Here is a 17,996-nt window from a genome sequence, read left to right as displayed (position 1 = left end):
AACTGATTATTAGTGACTGATCGGGCCAGATCAAGAAACAAACAGATCAAGGTTTATTCTCCACAACTGAAAACTTGTTGAAAATGTGTTCTGGTCTGATAAACAGTGTTCTTAGCACCAAATGAACTTGAGGAATTATTCAATTGTCTTGTAAGAAACGTGCTGTGTGATTAGAAAATAAGTGAAATATAGGGGAGGGAACCTCAAAATGGTCCATTTACTTCAGGTTCTGGATAATTTGTCTTCTATGATGATTTAGCTATGGCTGGATTAAGGCCAAAATGTCCATGGCCAAAATGTCAAGTCAACTGTACTACCCAGACTAAAATAGGACAGAGACAAATACCTCTTTAATTGTTCAGAAATGCAGCCAGCTGCTAATAATGTTGCCCTGGAATTGAGGCAACCACATTGGTCTCTACAGGGAGTGTATTGTCATCCGGCAGTCTTTTATGTGCCCTGTGGTTCATAAGTCATACCTTGGTAAGCGATGGCTCTCCGGTGGCAGCATTGGCAGAACACTGGCTGGGGTCCTGGTGAGAAGCAGTGGCAGTAGATGCCCATTGGTCGGTGTAGCCCAAAGGTGTGAAGTAACCACAGTCCTGAACGCTCAAGCCCCTCTCAAACTCCTCGCACACACCGTCACCGTCAAAAACATAACAATGACTTGGCTCACCTTGGGAAAGGGATAGGAGAATGAGCCAGGAGGATTTATGGTATTCACTCATCCCCCCACCGTGAGAACCCGATCCAATTCTATTTGTCAGTGAACCAAATCTGAGCAAATCCTTTTTGTATTTTCACTGGCCACTTACCATGTTAACCACGTCAACTCAACCATATCTGACTCCTTGTGCTGTCAACAGACTGTAAATTATGGGAAGAAATGAACTTTGACTACAATTAATTTTTGAAAATCACAATAATTATGTAATGTTAATAGGCAGCAAGAGAACATATTATGTGACTTGGCCAGTGAGTTTACTCCCAAAAGCCCAACAATGGGCCATTGTTATCTATAAGTCAGCAAGTATCAACAGCGGCGTTACTGTATGTGCTACAAAGAACTGTCAAAGCTATGATCAAAGTTTTTCCATGTCTAAAAATACAGAAAAGAGGGTATTTCTATTGCTTTTATTTTGTCTGCCTTTAAATTTCCTTTTTTTCTTTACAAAGTCAACTTATCAGCGCTCAAAAATGTAATAGCATACAGCAAGGGGAAAATAAAATGTCAATAAATACCTGTCCACGGGGCTGGAAAGTAGCAGCGGAGTAATAACACTTAATCTAATGCAACATGATACACCGGTTTTTTTATGACATTTCTGTCATTATTGGACGGTTGACAGTAAAACAGGAAAGAAGTTGACAGAAAACTAGGGCTGACTCTTCTAAGTCGATTTGTCAGCCGGATGATTGTTAGGGTGTTGATGGATATATAAGCTCTTCCTGGGATGTTTTTGTATGGCTCAATTTATCTACAGAGATAATATTAGGAAACCAAGTTTATAAGCGTTCCACTGTAATACATGATTGTTCAAATGCCTTAGCAACAATGACTATTCATTTTAAGGTTGTTCATGTTTTTTTAGAGCTGACAGGTCAGCAAAATGCAGGGTTGCGTTTGACAATTTAAAAGTCAAAGGTTCAATTCCAATTTGGCCCGTTGACAACCTCCCAATGCCGTGACAGACTTTTGTTAGTTCACAACAACAGTTGAAGGAGGCTCCCTCTTTTAAGATCTAGGGTATCATTTTAAAATATAACGCCCATTACTTTTCCTAACCATGGTTTTATCTTAATAAAGTGTCATTCTAATGAAATATAACTTTTAACAAAGTGGTTTCCTGGAAGTATTTTAAATCTTTAGAGATAACACATGCTCTGACGTTATACTGTAAATATGCTATGTACGTGAGGAACATTTCATGGGGTTAAGATAAAGGGTTTTATGACTACAGGAAAGAGAGGGAGGAATAAACAAGTTGCATGGGGGCTTTTATGACATCAATTGTGATCACCTGGCCCAAATGGTGTCGTGGGACATGTAAAGGATCTTTGATGTTTCCCTATAAGAGAGTCTGTTTCCCAGACAGCAGGACGCACTCTTGGGGAGAAGTCATGCTTGCACGCATTAAAGATCAGCTGATTTTAAGTTGCGATGACAGTCAATGTCATGATCCTGGTTTCGTGTCTATCATGTCTTTGTGCTGTGTGTTTTATTTTGATATGTTTTCCCCTCTTGTGTCATGTTGAGTTTCACTTCCTGTCTTTAGTTTCCCTCCTTTCCCTGATTGTGTCATTGTGTTCACCTGTTGCCCCTGTGTTTCTCCTCCCCTCTCCAGCTGTGTGTTGTTTGGTGATTAGCCTTGTGTATTTAGTCTTGGTGTCCCTTTTGTCTCTTGTTCGGTCGTCGTCATTTCTTCCCTGATGTTGTACATGTTACCTGCCTGTTCCTGCCCGTCCGTCTGTCTGCTCCTGTTCCCATTGTCCCTGTATCCCCTGGTTAGTGTTGGTGTGGTTATTTCTTGGTTGAACATACAGCTTTAATTTAAATAAAGCTCGCCTTTTGTTTGGACCCATTCCTGCCGCCCGTTCATTTTACTGTCCTTGGGTCCTGTTTCCCCAAACCCTGACAGTCAACATCTATCAAAAGCGGCCGTCTAAACATATGGGGGGAAAAAATGACAGGGCTTGCTTTTGGTGGTATGAACGTTCTTTTGTAACCTTCTTCTTGATTTTGAAGTTTAAAAGCAATTCAGTTTTAACAACAATCCATGGAAAAAAACAACAATTAACAATTAAATGAATATGTCTACCTCTTTCTACACTACACAAGACTGTATTTGATCATACATACTTATCTCACTTGCAATATGTGACATGAGTTAAAGTGTAGGGGCAGAATTGGAATTGTGCTAAATGTGCAAATGTATTTGTTTGGTTCTATTCTTGTCAATGTTGTTTTTCCAATAAGTCATGAATTAACTTTCGGTACAATATGATGACTAGGGCTGTGCAATTTAATCGATCCTGCGATATATATCGATATTTTGTTTCCCGAGAAAGTATCGATATTTCAGCCGCGAGTATCGATACATTAAGTCCCATTCAAATCCCCCGTGTTCCGCCTGGCACTCTGCTCGCTGCCCATTACGTCAGCCAGCCGCTAGTGTCGCTGTAGAGCATTTCTAGATACACAGATCTAGTGTGTCTTCTTCTCGCGGTGAGTGCGAAGCGGTTCAGGAGAATGGCGGCTGACATTAACCCAGCACCTCCGCGCTTAAAAGCAGATGTGTGGGAGCACTTCGGGTTTAAAAAGAAGAAGGAAAGTGACAATTTAGATAAAACTATTGCGGTTTGCAAGCTGTGTCACACAAACGTGAAATACTCTGGAAATACCACTAACCTACGAACCCACCTACAGCTTCACCACCCGGACAAGGTAATGCTAACTGAGGAACTCAAGAAGCTGCGGCCACCTGCTGCACCTTTTAATTCTCCATTGTCCATTGTGATACTGCACTTTATGTACTTATGTTTCAAAGGCTTGTAAGCTACAGTTTGCACTGTTTCAATAAATGAAACAAATTTTCTCACCACATATTTTGATTCATTTTGTCCAGCATTTGCAAGCTGTAGACTCTCTGTCTAGTCAGAGCCATATATTGTGTAATTGATGCTTTCAGTTTTCAGTTGAATTAATTCAATCCAAGTCAATGGAACACTCACCAAAGATGTCACCAAAATCACACTGTCCCTTTAAAATCTTTCAGAAAATGATGTAAGTGTATCGAATTATATCGAATCGTATCGAATCGTATCGTTGGCTGAATATCGTCATATATATCGTATTGTGAGCTGAATATCGTGTATCGTATCGTGAGATTAGTGTATCGCTACAGCCCTAATGATGACATACTTCTTTTGGCCTGGAATGATTTCAAGTTATCTTGCAGCAATGATCTCAGTCTGACTGAAAAATTAAGTTTTTAAAGAGTCAAAAACACATGACAGTAAGGTCTGTTAAAGGTTTATCAAATATGCTTAGGATGTAATTGATGACTTTTTAATTAAAGCAGGCAGAATGAAATAGGCTTTTATACTTCCTGTAAAAAAGTTGCACCTGAGCTATTAGCAATAAATATACATGCAATATACTAAGGGAACTGACATAATGCGCTGAAGGCGTTCATCAAGAGAACAGTGGGAAGCATTAGCTGAACAACAGCTTGTAATGCAGCAGTTATTCATTCACAGGGCGGAAAACATCAATGCACTTCAGAAGTTTGGCCTCATTAACAGCTGGACAGCTGCAGGAGTACGACCGACTGAGCTGTGTCGGAGGGTCAATGCCGCACAATTGGCTTCAATTAGTCAACGGAAACATGTTTCTGATAAAAGGCAAATAAGGCGGTTGACACAATTCAATGTTGTATTGTTGTTGAGTTCTTTTGGAAATACTGCACTTAATGAACTCTCCAAACACCCCACCGCTGCTTTGAAAAACACCTGTGGAAATTATGAAGTCTTACTTATTCCAAGTCTGTGTATCTATCAAGCCTTGCAAGAGAAGATGACTTGATCATCTCTGACTTAACTATTTACATCATCTGCTTTTCATTTAACATCTGCATTCTTTAATCATGTTGTGCAATTTAACCCTCATTTAATCCAGCAGTTGAACAGTTTGCCCATGACTATTCTGTGACATGATGACTATAAAATAATATGTTGTGGTTACTGCCGAACTACAGTCAGTTCCATAAACACAACAGAGAAAGACAAGGCAGAGTACGAGTTCAATGGGCCAAGCAAATGTGGCAAGGGAACCCAAACAAATATTTTGTCTATGACTAAGAAGTACAACTGATTAATTGGTTTTAAGTGTAGCAATTTGTGAAAAGCTGTTTTTGCCAATTATTTTTCCCTCCAGTAATGATGTCTTTTATTGTTAAACAAGTAATGTAATAGCTTCACCCACGGCATGGCTAGTCGTGGAAAGGGGACGATGGTTAACCATGAGCAATAAATGAAGTGGATGATCGAAATGTAAGCTCTCCTAACACCTAACCTTACACTATATATGTACAATACATGACATACAAAGGAAGCAAATCAACTGACCTGTCACATCTTCTTAGCAATATTATGAAATTTTCCTGAAATTGCCAAAAGTTAGTTATTGTAAGAGCCATACTTGTTTGATTTAGCATCTGTAGATTGAGGCGCGTTTGTGGCGAGCATTCCATTATACTGAGGGTGAGTTTTGGCTGTGGAGGACAACAACAAACCACAACAGTGGAGAAGATTTCTCGTGTCAGTAGTCTTTCAATAACAGAGAAACTTGGAGACACATGGACATAGACATGACAATTCTTCGATTTTTATGAAGAAATTAGGAAAATTGAGTGCGTGTCAGTGAATGTGCAAAAGTGTTTGTAAGCAAGTAAACATGGGTAAACAGCTGGCTATTACTATGTGGTAAAATGGAATCATCAATGAGGTTTACAGTATGTTCTGAGCGCTTCATGTCTGGCTTTACCACATTGAACTTTTATTGAATGTCGGGGTCAAGCAACACATGTTAAAGGTGGAAGTCTTTAACCTTCTTTTTACAATGGACTCCCCTCCATATCGTGTTTTGAGGTGTCTTGTTGCATGCTTCAGACTGCGCGATGGTGTAGACATTGCGTTTTGTTGCCCTGGAATAACAAAGGATGGGGGCACTCTCTGTGGCTTCTTTGATTGTATTGCTATGTTTGGTTGCATGTTTTTGGTACTTTTTACTGCTTTTTTAACCACCTGGCCGAAGGGTTGACAGAACAACATTTGGTTGAGGTCTTCTCTGGTAAACCTCGATATATTCTATGAATCCAGTCAACGTTTAATTTCCAGAGAGACATTTATCAACGCTTTGTCACAGCTATCCATTCCATGACTGGACTTGCAAGTAACTACAATATAAACCAATCCAAGGCATTATTAAACACTGAGAGCAAGTGCTCCAGGAGGCTATAGAGACTTTAAAGAGACAAATGTTGGTGTAAAATGGAGATATTTCTGTATGAATTGGTCAAACACAGGGCTGTCACCTAGAAGGCTGCTGTTTTTGTTACGTAAAAGTTACGCCACAAATCAAACATACTTATTGTAACCGATGCCACTCTTTACAAAACCGGACCAGTTAACCACACGTTTTCTGTGACTGTAGTACACCGCCATAGTTTTACATCCAGGGCCTACCCAGTGACGCAACGTGTTCCTGACCCAGCCATCCATATATCTTTGGTTGGGAACCCATAGACACATTTTTGATATATATTTTCCATTGCAGTTACTGTTCAACCTATTGCAAACTTATAAGTTCCCCTATCTTTATGGTTCATCATTTATTTGGCATTATCACTACTGTAGATTAGGCATTTGGTTACAGATTTGATTGAAAAACATGAACTACAACAAAAGCCTGCATAGGCCGAACCTCAGATGTGGTCCTAAACACACATCAAGTTCTGCTTTTGTCAATTGAAAAAAACAATTAATTAATATTAAAAATATTAATAAATAATAATAATAATAATAATAATAATCACTATTTGATTCAAGCGATCAGAACTACAAGGTGGCCCCCATTTTCCAAGCTGTTATAACCAATTACACGCCGTTAATAAATATCAAAGAAAATGGCAACAACGTGTGTGTGTGTATGTCCAATCCAAAATACATCATTTGGATACAATCACATCAATACAATTTATTCAAGTTCCAAAGCTTGTATTGATTGCTTGAAATCTGATCAAGGCCAGAACTTATTTAATAAAAGGAAACAAGCCTGACATGTGTTTTGAAAAGGAACGGTTACCGCTGAAAAGTGTTTTTCTGTTGTTTCTCTGCCAGCCTAATGTCAAAATGTTTCAGATTTCTAAACAAGACTGAGCAAAGCAAACACTTTTTACCCCTCCACTCATCTGTTTCCTCTTATGCTGCGGCGATGTTACATTAATGGTTTGTGAAATCAATTCAGGCCAGAAGCTTTTATGTCTGGTAAATTAAATTTGATTGGCTTGAATATTTTTGTTATTACTGCTGCATGCACAAATGAGAGATTTCTCACACTAAAAGTTTATATGGTGTTCATGTTCCATAGTTCCAAGTGGGTTGTTGGGTTTGATGAGAGAACTTTAAAAAACTGTTGCTCTTTTGGTTTAAAATGGTATGTGTGTTTGAAGATGGACAACAGACGTTTTTCCTTCTGCAGTGGATGGCATTCACTCACCCTTACAGTTGAAGCCAATCTCCTTGTGGCATTTCTTAGAGCAGCCGTCCCCATCCAGAAGATTATTGTCGTCACAATCTTCTGTCCTACAATGAGAAAATCATCATTAACATCACTATCATCCTCAAGACCTTAATTTCCGATGGCATCTACATTTCCAATGTGTCGTTGGTCCTGTTAACATTAAGTGCACAAACCCCTGGATGAGGCCATCTCCACAGTAGGACTGCCCGTGGGTGTAGAGGAGAGGTGGGGACGCGTCGCTGAGGAGACTTCCTGCTTCCACTTGGATTGTGTAGTGGTACCTGACTCCCTGTTTTACAGAGCTAGAGAGAAGAGCATAGAAGGAAGATACAAGAATATTAGAGAGGAAGAGAAACAAAGAAATTAGGAGATTAGATAGTTTTGAATAGGAGAGGACAGAAAGAACAGGTTTGGTTTTCAGTCCCTTTATTGGACTATTGCATGGAGTAAGAACAGATCAATCACTCTCGCCTTATCACTTGAGCGGAGTGAACACAAAAAGCATAAAATAAAAGCATTCCTGAAAACAAACAGTCAGCTACAGCAATCACAAATGAACAATCAGCTCGCCATCCCCCACCAGAGAGCATAATCCTCCCCCAACAGCCCAAGTCTGACTGAAGGTCTGCACATTGTCCATCATATGATGATAGGTGTATTCCACCCTCAGTCTGGCTTTCACCAGTCCCTCCAGAACTGGCACCGGCTCCAAACTACCGGTACCCTGGACCCGGTTCCTGCGCGTCAGCCAAATGGCCAACTTTGCAGCACCGGATAAAAAGTTCAGCAGTGTGTGGACGGACTTCTTTTTGGCAGAGTACTTTGGGCCAAAAATAAATCAAACAAAAGAGAAGTCCTCCCCGAGCCCCTGAAACCACCTTTTTAAAAGATGAAACAGAGCAGACAGCCAAGGACACTCAATAAATAAATGTTCCATGGTTTCAGCCTGTGAACAGAAAATGCACCCCTCCCCCAACTGCGGATCAAGGTGCGCTCTCCATCTGTTTGTAGCTATAGCCCCGTGTACAATCCTCCACTGGAGGTCTGCTGTCCGCGTTTCAACGGGCAGCTTGTACGGGCACCGCCAGCTGCCTTTCGGGGAAAGACTGGACCCAAGAACTCGGTCCACCTCGACTCCTTTACCCCCGCCAAAGAGCTCAGGTTGAGTACCTTCACCCAGAGATGGTAGACTGCCTTTTTCTCCGCAGCTTGAAACTTGTCCAGGTGTGGAGTTGTGAAGGACAGCAGCTGACCACCTCTCTCCTGCCAGTCCCTCACAGCTGGGGGTGATTACCAGAGTTGGAAAACTGTAATCACTGTCTTCGATCCACTGATCACAGAGGGCAGTGTTCTCAGCAAAGACCCTCAGGGACTGCGGCAGGGCAGCACAGACTTCCTCCACCACTTGGTTGATGATCCTGAGAGAGGTGATGTGCTTTTCCTCCTCAGGATCTCCAGCGAGGTCATCTTAGACTTCATGAGATGTCCTAGCTTGGTACAGCCAGCCTCTCTGAGACTGGCTCGCAAACTAGCAGACTGTAGTGATCTAGTCCTTATCAGTTTATTGAAGAACAATGGTTCTTCAAACAACCACATGCCAGGGATCTCATTGGTGACTAGGGAGATCTTAAAAATCTGCCATGCCTGCAGTACAGAGGTGTAAAATGGTGTCAGGCTGGAAAGATCCACATCCTCTGGTGTTAACAGGAACGGCTGCTTGTGGTAGCCCAACCTCTCAACTCTCCTCAACAGCAGTTTAGCCATTTCCAACCAGCTTGGGCCACTGTCTTCGAGCAGACTCTGTGCAGTCCGTAGTCTGAAAGTGGCGATTTTGGAATGGATGTGGATCAATCCTTGTCCTGCCCGCTACACGGACCCAGTGCCGTCCCGACCAGAAGAAATCCCCGATTGTTCTCTGGATGTCTTCCATCAGGCCTTTTGGTGGTGTTAAGGCCATAAGTCTGTGCCAAAGGGTCGAGGCGACCAAGTAATTGGTAACCAGAACTCTTCACCTATATGACAACTGGGGTACCACCCACTTCCATCAATAACCGAGCGCACACTTTCTCCTTCACTCCCTCCCAATTCTTTTTTTGAATACCCTTTGTGCCCAAAAAAACTCCAAAAACCCTCAGTCTCTCTTTTCCCCACTCAAGTCCTCCAGGCAGGCTTGGCACCGCCTGATCCCTCCACTGTCCCAGCAACAAAGCATCATTCTTTGCCCAGTTTACCCATGCAGATGATGCCCTTACATAGAGGGACAGGGTGTCCTGCTGACATTGAACGTCCCCCTGGTTGGAAACAAAGATGTTAATGTCTACCGCATAAGCAGAAAGAGTAGGACGCTCAATGCCACAGGACCCCGGCAGTGAAAGACCCCTGAGCCGACCCCTCAACCTGCACAGCAAAGGCTCAATAGCTAAGCTATATAGTTGTCCCGAAATGGGGCAACCCTGTCTTATCCTTCGCCGTACAGGGATAGGCCAACTCAGCCCTGCCCTCATCTTCACCATACACTGTGCACCACTATACAATAAGCCAACCCACGACAGAAAACCATTGCCAATACCATAAGCCCTGAGTGCAGAAAACCAGTAGGAGTGATCCACCCTGTCAAAAGCTTTCTCTTGTTCTAAAGACACAATACCAACATTAACACCGTGAGACCTACAAACATCCATGACATCACGCATGAAGAAAACGTTGTCCATTATTGTCCTTGGATAGATAGAATCGGAGGATGAAACCCTCTTTATTAGTCACATACATGCACACAGCAAAGCACACACAAAATGGTCCTCTGCATTTAACCCATCCTAGTACTAGGAGCAGTGGGCAGCTATTGTGCAGCGCCCGGGGAGCAATGGGGAGGGGGGATTGGAGGTGTCCGGTGCCTTGCTCAAGGGCACCACAGCAGGGCCTAGGAGGTGAACTGGGACCTCTCCAAGTAGCAGTCCACTTTCCATATTTCAAGTCTGTTCGGGGACTTGAACCTAAGATTCCCAGTCCAAGCCCCTACTGACTGGGCCACTGCTGGACTGACTGGGCCACTGCTGGACACAGTATGTTTGGTCAGGCTGAACCATAATTCCAGACAGCCTTTAAGTCGGTTTGATAAGGCTCTGGAAAGCACCTTATAATCTGCACAAAGAAGGGCCATAGGCCTCCAGTTCTTGAGCAGCTCAAGGTCTTCTTTTTTGGGGAGTAAGGAAAGCACTGCCTGTTGGCACGACACAGGAAGAGAACCTGTTCTGAAACTTTCAATAAAAACTCCATGTAAGTCAGCTCCAAGGATGTTCCAGAACCGCTTTAACAAGTCATTGGAGAGGCCATCGATTCTTGGTGCCCGCCCTGATGCCATCTGGTTGACCGTGTCTGTCAGCTTCTCCATTGTCAGCTCGCAGTAGAGAGCAGCTTTCTCCTCCGGGCTGAGCTGAGGAAGTCCCTCCAGTAGTTCCTCACGACACTCCATGCTGCACTGTTGTGCCCCAAAGAGGTCAACGTAGAAGCTCATAGCATGGCTCCTCATCTCGCCCGGACTGGTGGTTACTCTACCTCCTGGCAGCTTCAGGCAGGTCATCTGCTTCCTCTGAGCCATCGATCTCTCCAGGTTGAAAAAGAAAGAGCTTGGGGCATCCATTTCTTTTATCTGCAGGAAGTGAGACCGACAAGAGCCCCTTTTAATCTCTCCGGCAGGAAGGAGCTCAACTCCGACCTCTTTTCCCTCAGCTGATGACCGGCAGCGGGGTCTCTTTGTAAGCCCTGTTCCAGATTTTTAATGCAGGCTTCTAGTTCCTCAACTGCAGCTTTGATTTTTGTTGTGGAATTAGAGGTGTACTGCTGACAAAACACCCTGATTTGTACCTTGCCAACCTCCCACCACAGCTTCAGGGAACTGAACTGAGCTTTTTTTAGCTACCACTGCTGCCAGAAACAGCCAAAGCTCTGGCAAAAAAAATCTGTCCATCAGCAATTTGTCATTAAAACACCCGTGTGACTGAACCCTTTCCCTAGGTGTAATTATCAAAGCTATTGTGACTAAGTGATGATCAGTGAAGCCAACTGGAGTTATTCTACTGTCAACCAATCTAGAGCTGAGACATTGTGATAAATAAATCCTGTCGAGTCGTGCTGCACTCACCCTGTTGTTGCTCACCCTCACCCAAGTGTACTGTCTTGATGTTTGACCCTCCATGTGTCCATTAGATCCAAGTGTGTGATGATATTGTTTAGGCTTTCTGATGACTGTGGGTGGGGTTCCTGGCTTGTCCTATCCATTGTGAAATCTACCGTGCAATTAAAATCCCCACCAATAATGAGATGCTCATTTTGGTGGTTCTCTAGTTCATTTTTTAGTAGGTTGAAAAGTCCCACTCTTTCATTTCCCTCATTTGGGGCATAGATGTTGATGAAACAGACGACGGTGCTCTCTATTTCTGCCCTGACAAGGAGCGGCCGTCCCATCACCACTTCAGTGGAAGACAAAATGGCAGCATTAGCTGCCGTTTTGAAAAGAACAGCTACCCCTGCACTGAAATTAGAGCCATGGCTGAGGACCCGAGGACCCTCCCACCATAAGCTCCAATCTACTTCATCTTTTGAGGTAGTATGCGTTTCCTGCAGAAAAAGCACATCTAACTTGTTTTGTGCAGACACCTCCTTCATTATTGCCCTCTTTTGTATATCTCTCCCACCATTTATGTTTAAAGACCCTAGTATGACCCTAAGGTATGCATGGAGAGAGAGAGTAGAAACAGGACAGATGTAATAAACAGCAGACAGTAGAGAGTGGAAAACACCTTGTGTTGCATGATCATGATTACATTTGTGATTTTTTCCCAATTTTTCTAGTTTTTGCTTTTCTTCGTGCTGTAATGTGTTTTTTAAGACGATAACGTTTTCTTTCGTCTAGCAGGTCAAAACCCACCAGACTTTTTAGAACCGAAACAGACCGAATGAACTTGTCAGTGTCACTGAAGTAATCACTGACCTTTACAGATGTATTGTAAGTTTCATCAAGAAAGTATTTTATTTCTTCCAGAGTGTAGAAATCCGTGTTCCTCTCCAGCATGGTTTCCGGGATGGAAACAGTGTCTGACGAATCAAAATCCATCTCCTCTCCCTCAACTGAAACCTGACTGCTGAGCGGGCCCTGTCCCTCACTGATGATTCTTTTTTTTCGCAGCCACTGAAGGCTGTTGTTTATCAGTTTATCAGTTGTTTATCAGACCTGCCGCCTCAGAGACTGAACGTGCTTCAGTTTGGGATCGATGTATCTCAAATTCACAGTTTTGAAACCGCTGGCAAACTTACCGAACCTACGGAGCTCGTTCTCTAACAGCTCGTTCGGTATACACCGGGGACGGTGATCCGCGTGGATGGCACTGACAGCAGGGAGACCTGGATATATAAGTCCCTAATAAACACGCTGCTATCGATCAGCTGGTGGACATGCAGCTCAACCTTCATGAACACCACCACAGCCTTGTTCATGCGTGATGCAAAATAAATATTGCCATGTCCTACCTGCTCATCGACAGCCAGCAGAACCTCCTCCACAGAAACACTATTATCCTGCGGGACTATCCGCACTCCCTGCCGGATAGACGGAGCTGGCGTGTCGGAGGACGCCATTCCTCCCGAAAACCACCCGAGAAGAACACTGATCACTGAGCCAACACTCAAAGTAATAAATAAAACTTACCTTAACATCCAGAAAACCAAGAAACCAAACAATTCAAACTTCGCACCACTCGCACTCGAATGTCCACCACCACCACCACCGCTCACACTCACCGGAAACGGAAACAGAGGAGAGGAGGGAGAGGAATATAGGGAATAAAAGTGAGTGGATACGAAAAGAGAAAGAATAGAGGAAAGCGAAAAGAAAAGTGGGTAGAGAAAAGAGAAAAGAAAAGAGAAAGGAAATCAAGAGAAGAGAGGAAAGCAAAGGAGAGGGAAATGATTTTGTGATTCCTTGAAATTGTACAAAAAAGATTGGCACTCTAAAATTATAAAACAGCATTCCAGAGTTTGTTATGTTCTTTCATGGAGTATGAAGCAAGGTTTTTATTGGTCCTCGAAAGAACATAATCTTTACAGGCTTGATCGATACCAATGATTCATCCAAAAACAACGTAAGTAAGAACTAATGTGGTTATTGGAGCAAATGTTGTGCATCAGGGTCTAAATCTGATGTATTACTGCCCACTGCGTGCTATGTAGAGAGGAAGCAAGGGCTGTATGTCCCAGTCCTCTCCAACAAATAGATTCTGGATTAATCTGATAGATTGCGGTTGCATTGGCGGTGGTGACGAAGTCTATAGGGACTTGACTTGGGAACTGGAAGGTCATCGGTTCAAGTCCCCGGAAGACCAATCGCTACAGAGGTATCCCTGAGCAAGGCACCGTTCCCTACACCGTACATAATGGCAGCCCACTGCTCATAACATTTGGATGGGTCAAGTGAAGAATGTAAATTTCCCCTCTGTGGGACGATTAAGGGTATATTCTTATTCTTATTCTTATTCTTGCACTCGCAGTTTGTAACCTTGTATGCCATGACCTTCAAGCCCCACAGCAGGACGTGTGTTTTACGATACCTTGGCTGCTGTGTCTGGACTATTGATCTGTTTTGGTGTGTTGTGTCTATAAAAAGAGCCTCTTCCCTATTTTTTTCCAGCATAGATCTCCTAAACCTGGTGCGAAATTGTAAACAGGAGAAGAAGAAATGATTCAGTATCTGAGGTCTGGTCGGTTTCTCGAAAGAATTGTCCTTTATTAATTATGGATCAGAGAAAGAAACTTGAAAAACACCCTCCTTCCCTGTTCATCTATAATGGGATATGCAACCTTCTTCCTCCACGCTGCACTCAGGGGCCTCTTTATGATAATTACGGTGAGGTTTAGGTAATTCTTTCCCCTTTCCCTTGTTGCACTCTGCACTTCCTACCTACATGCCTAATTCCCTATTAAACTACTAAACTTAATTAACAAAAATCATTGGCCAATTAAGGTTTTTTTTTTTATGACGGCATAGGAAATGTCCAATAAAATCTACACATGGCAAAACATGTGTGTAAACTGCACAGCAACATATAATCATTAGATTAAACACTCCATAGCCGTTGTTTAAAATAACAACAAATATTTAATTGTCTGAAAAGGGTTTGTTTTATACAGCCACCATACACCCACTCTCGCTGGCAGGCTTGTTGTAAGAGAGAAGAGCAAGAATGTATCTGCAAGTGGCGATAATGGCACACACTTTGGGAGTTACATTCCTGTAAAGGCAATCACTGTTGTTGTACATACAAAGAGTCAGAAGGATAATGAAAAGACAGCTACAGAGAGAAGTTCAAATCCTGCATTGAACCAGCTGAGTTGTGATATTAGCGTAGCATTCAAGTGATCACCTGACACTGTCAGAGAGATACAGAAGTGTTTTTGGTCTGTATCTTTATTTAGACTTTCTGTATAAACTAGAATATTATTTGTCTCGCCGCACTTTATTTTTTATCATCCCAACCTCCCTTATTCCCGCTACTTTGTTTTCTAAACTCATTGCTCCCAGACTCTCTCTTATCCTTACATCAACCCCTCTCTGCCCTCCTCTGTCCCACATAATTCAAATCCAACAGGTTCTTACATCTTTTTGCACTTAGACACAGCTTGTGTAACACAGGAGATGTGCTCCCTGACAAATAAACTGTTGTTGAGGTTGCAGCCACCTCCAATGTCTGCCTTGCTCTTCAGAATAGTAAGAGCTTCTTAGGAAATCAGTGCCATTTGAAGCTTTTTGAAATCAACCCCAGATGATCTGCAATCAAGTGACACAGCTGTCATAAACTGGCAGCTCTTTGGTAAAAAAAAGGGAAAAAACCCTGGCTTGGGGCTTTACATTTGGATTCTGGTTGCATTTGAACAACCCACAGGACACCACAAACCTTTTCAACTTGGTCCTGAAACCTCAGCATGCTTTTGATTGAGTATATGCTTGTTGAAACAGATTTAGATCAGTAGCCACAGCTCGACATCCACACATTGGAAACATTTGTGTTCTGAGCTTTTCTAACAGAAACAGACCCAAACACTTTTGAAAGACGGATAACTGTGGATTAGCAGATCGGAGGACCAAGTCAAAGAGGTATGCTACGAAACTTAAACTCCAAGTTGCCCATAAAAAATGGTATATTCCTCTGAGGCTGCTGATGTCTGACAAGGCAGTGTGTGTTTGTGTGTAGGTGTATCTACAAGAGATAGTGTACGCAGCATTTGTGTTTGGCAAAGCCTCAGTGTTATAAATATTAATCTAGAAAAAAAAAAAACGATTTTGGAACTTGCCTCAGGTGCAGTCCTCGGTGTTCAAGTGTAATTTAAACCCAACTGTCAATTCCGATTACAGATTGCTATCACTCCCACCATTGAGATAATTCTCCAGCTGGTATCACAATGTGAGTGACCTTAGGTAGTCTTCACAGCAGTAAAAACAAATCACTTAATGATTTTGCCTCGACATACACCTGTCAACATTGGCACCTACCTGTCGGTGAATGTCTGCTGGGTCTGAGGTGGGGGGGATTTGCCAGTGAAGGGCGGCTGCCGTTGAATCTTGTAAACCAGGGGTTGGCAGCCGGAGCACAGAGGGCTGCCGGGGCCTGAAGACAACATGGCAGCGTCGATCTCCATCTTCTCGTCGAAGGTGCAGAGTTTTATGGCGGCAACGGCGGCATTGTTGGTGTCGAGGCGCAATGTGAGTGGCATGTCGCAAAAGACATGCTGGGGTCCGAGGTTAATGCTTTTTCCCATGTCTGTTATCAGCTCTATGTTGGCTAGTGCTGGGTTATCTGTGACAAGGAAATACAGATAGATAAGCTACAGATGTATGTCAGCTGTTATTTCTGGCATTTTAAACTTCATTATCCATCTGGGATGCGGTTTTATCTAATATATGTATTCACAGACAATGGAAAAATATTTGGCATTTCTCACAAGCTTAAATATCTATACACAATGAACATTCTGACTGGTAAAAACAAATGTCCAATATGGTCTCAGGTACAATGCTGCAGGTATCAAATCCAAATATATTTTTGTTTGGTTTGCCAATAACACAAGTTTTGTGTGTTTGTGGAGGATTAACAGTCTGTTCAGATGAACCATACACACATTAAATTACATTTAGGGCTGTCAATCGATTACAATATGTAATCGATGTCCATGCGATTAATCGCCATTAATTTCTTTACGTTTTTTATCTATACTAATGTACGTTAAAGAGACATTTTACATTTTTTTGAGTGGACAAATATGGTTTGTTTATAATAAATAAACAATGTTTATTTATTATTTATTGTCATTATTATAAATAATAATTGTATAATCATTATGTTTTTTCAATACAGTATACATAATTGTTGTTGCAACAATCTGCAACAATGATAAATATTCTCCAGAGTCTTGTGGTGGCTCTCTATGGCACCCTCATATGTGCGGTCGTTTGATGCAAATTATCTCTAGCAGAGTCTCGTCCCCCACAGTGATTACTGGCCTACAGTCTGTAGCTACAATTTAGCTATCGCTGTAGCAAGTTTGTTATTTCTGATGTTGTCCACTTGTCTCCATTGACAGAGTGCTCTGCTTGCGGGGTTGGGGGGGTCTCTCTGAATCAGCGCTACGGTTGGCAAGCAAGTAAGATTTCACACTCTATGTACTCCGGTGGAAACTTAATCCATTTTGACAGTACGTACATATTACCTCGGCCTTGTCGAGGAAACCACCTGGCAGGCTTTATAACCGAACTTGCCATTCAAAAGTGTCTTTTGCTTCTCCATTTGTAGTGTGTTTCTGCTGTCAAACACAACGTTACCATGGTTTCCTGATATTTTTTCAAACTACGGTGCGGGCCGAGGTTCACAGAACGCGCGCGTTAATCGCGCTTCCCAGTGCCGGCCCAAAATAATAACAACAAATGCATGATCCAAAAGTAAAATGCAATACTGACAGCCATACACATGAGAGAAAGGAAAACTCTGGGGAAGTAAAAGGTGAAAGAAAACTAAGGGCTAGGTTTTTGTGATAGAGCATACTATAAGCTCTATCACAAAGGAAAGGCTTTAGGAGTTACGGAATGACACTTACTTGATGAGATGTAGGTGACCCAAAGGGTGAGTGCATGTGGAACGATCGGGTGGAGGAACCGTAGTGTGAGGGTACAGCCCTCAGTGTCAGGACACGGAGAAGTCACATTTGTGTCATAAAGGCTAAGTTCAGGACTCCAGGCCTGGAGGCTGAAATCACAGGGCTGCTCCACATCGGGCGGGCCTGGGGTTTAAGGACATTGGAAAGACGAACGTATTGGTAATCATGTACAGCAAAAAACTGTCAATCATTTGGTCCATGCAATAACCTTGCCTTGTAGGGACTGATTTAAAAAATACCAGAGCAATGTTTTTACCAGCACACTTATTCTCATTAGTGACAAGAACGAGAGTTTCCAGTAAAGAAAGAAAGAGTAATTCTTCCTTTCTTCAAACACAGTGCTGACACCATGACGCAAGGCAGAATTACTTGTTAATTGTTAGTGTTAGTGATTAGCACAATGGCATCAAATTACATTACATTTATTTTCAGCTCTGCCCCAAAGAGCCCAATAAAATCAGGATCTTAATGAGGTGTTAGACTTTTACATCGC

The 17,996-nt window shown here is 42.5% G+C and overlaps 1 protein-coding gene across 1 annotated transcript in view; it reads right to left on the bottom strand.

Moving 5' to 3' along the window:
* pappa2 (pappalysin 2) overlaps window positions 1-17,996 on the bottom strand; it is a 66,368-nt gene that overhangs the window by 26,403 nt on the left and 21,969 nt on the right. The window contains exons 10-14 of the mRNA XM_063884889.1: window positions 17,444-17,626; window positions 15,846-16,149; window positions 7,477-7,605; window positions 7,280-7,365; window positions 480-676 (exon numbers count right to left, since the gene is read on the bottom strand). Coding sequence (XP_063740959.1) covers window positions 480-676; window positions 7,280-7,365; window positions 7,477-7,605; window positions 15,846-16,149; window positions 17,444-17,626 — 899 coding nt within the window. The remainder of the gene's footprint in view (window positions 1-479; window positions 677-7,279; window positions 7,366-7,476; window positions 7,606-15,845; window positions 16,150-17,443; window positions 17,627-17,996) is intronic.

The sequence above is a fragment of the Eleginops maclovinus genome, chromosome 6 (genome assembly GCF_036324505.1).
Source record: "Eleginops maclovinus isolate JMC-PN-2008 ecotype Puerto Natales chromosome 6, JC_Emac_rtc_rv5, whole genome shotgun sequence".
NCBI classification, from domain to species: domain Eukaryota; kingdom Metazoa; phylum Chordata; class Actinopteri; order Perciformes; family Eleginopidae; genus Eleginops; species Eleginops maclovinus.
This window is presented reverse-complemented; position numbering and strand designations above follow the sequence as displayed.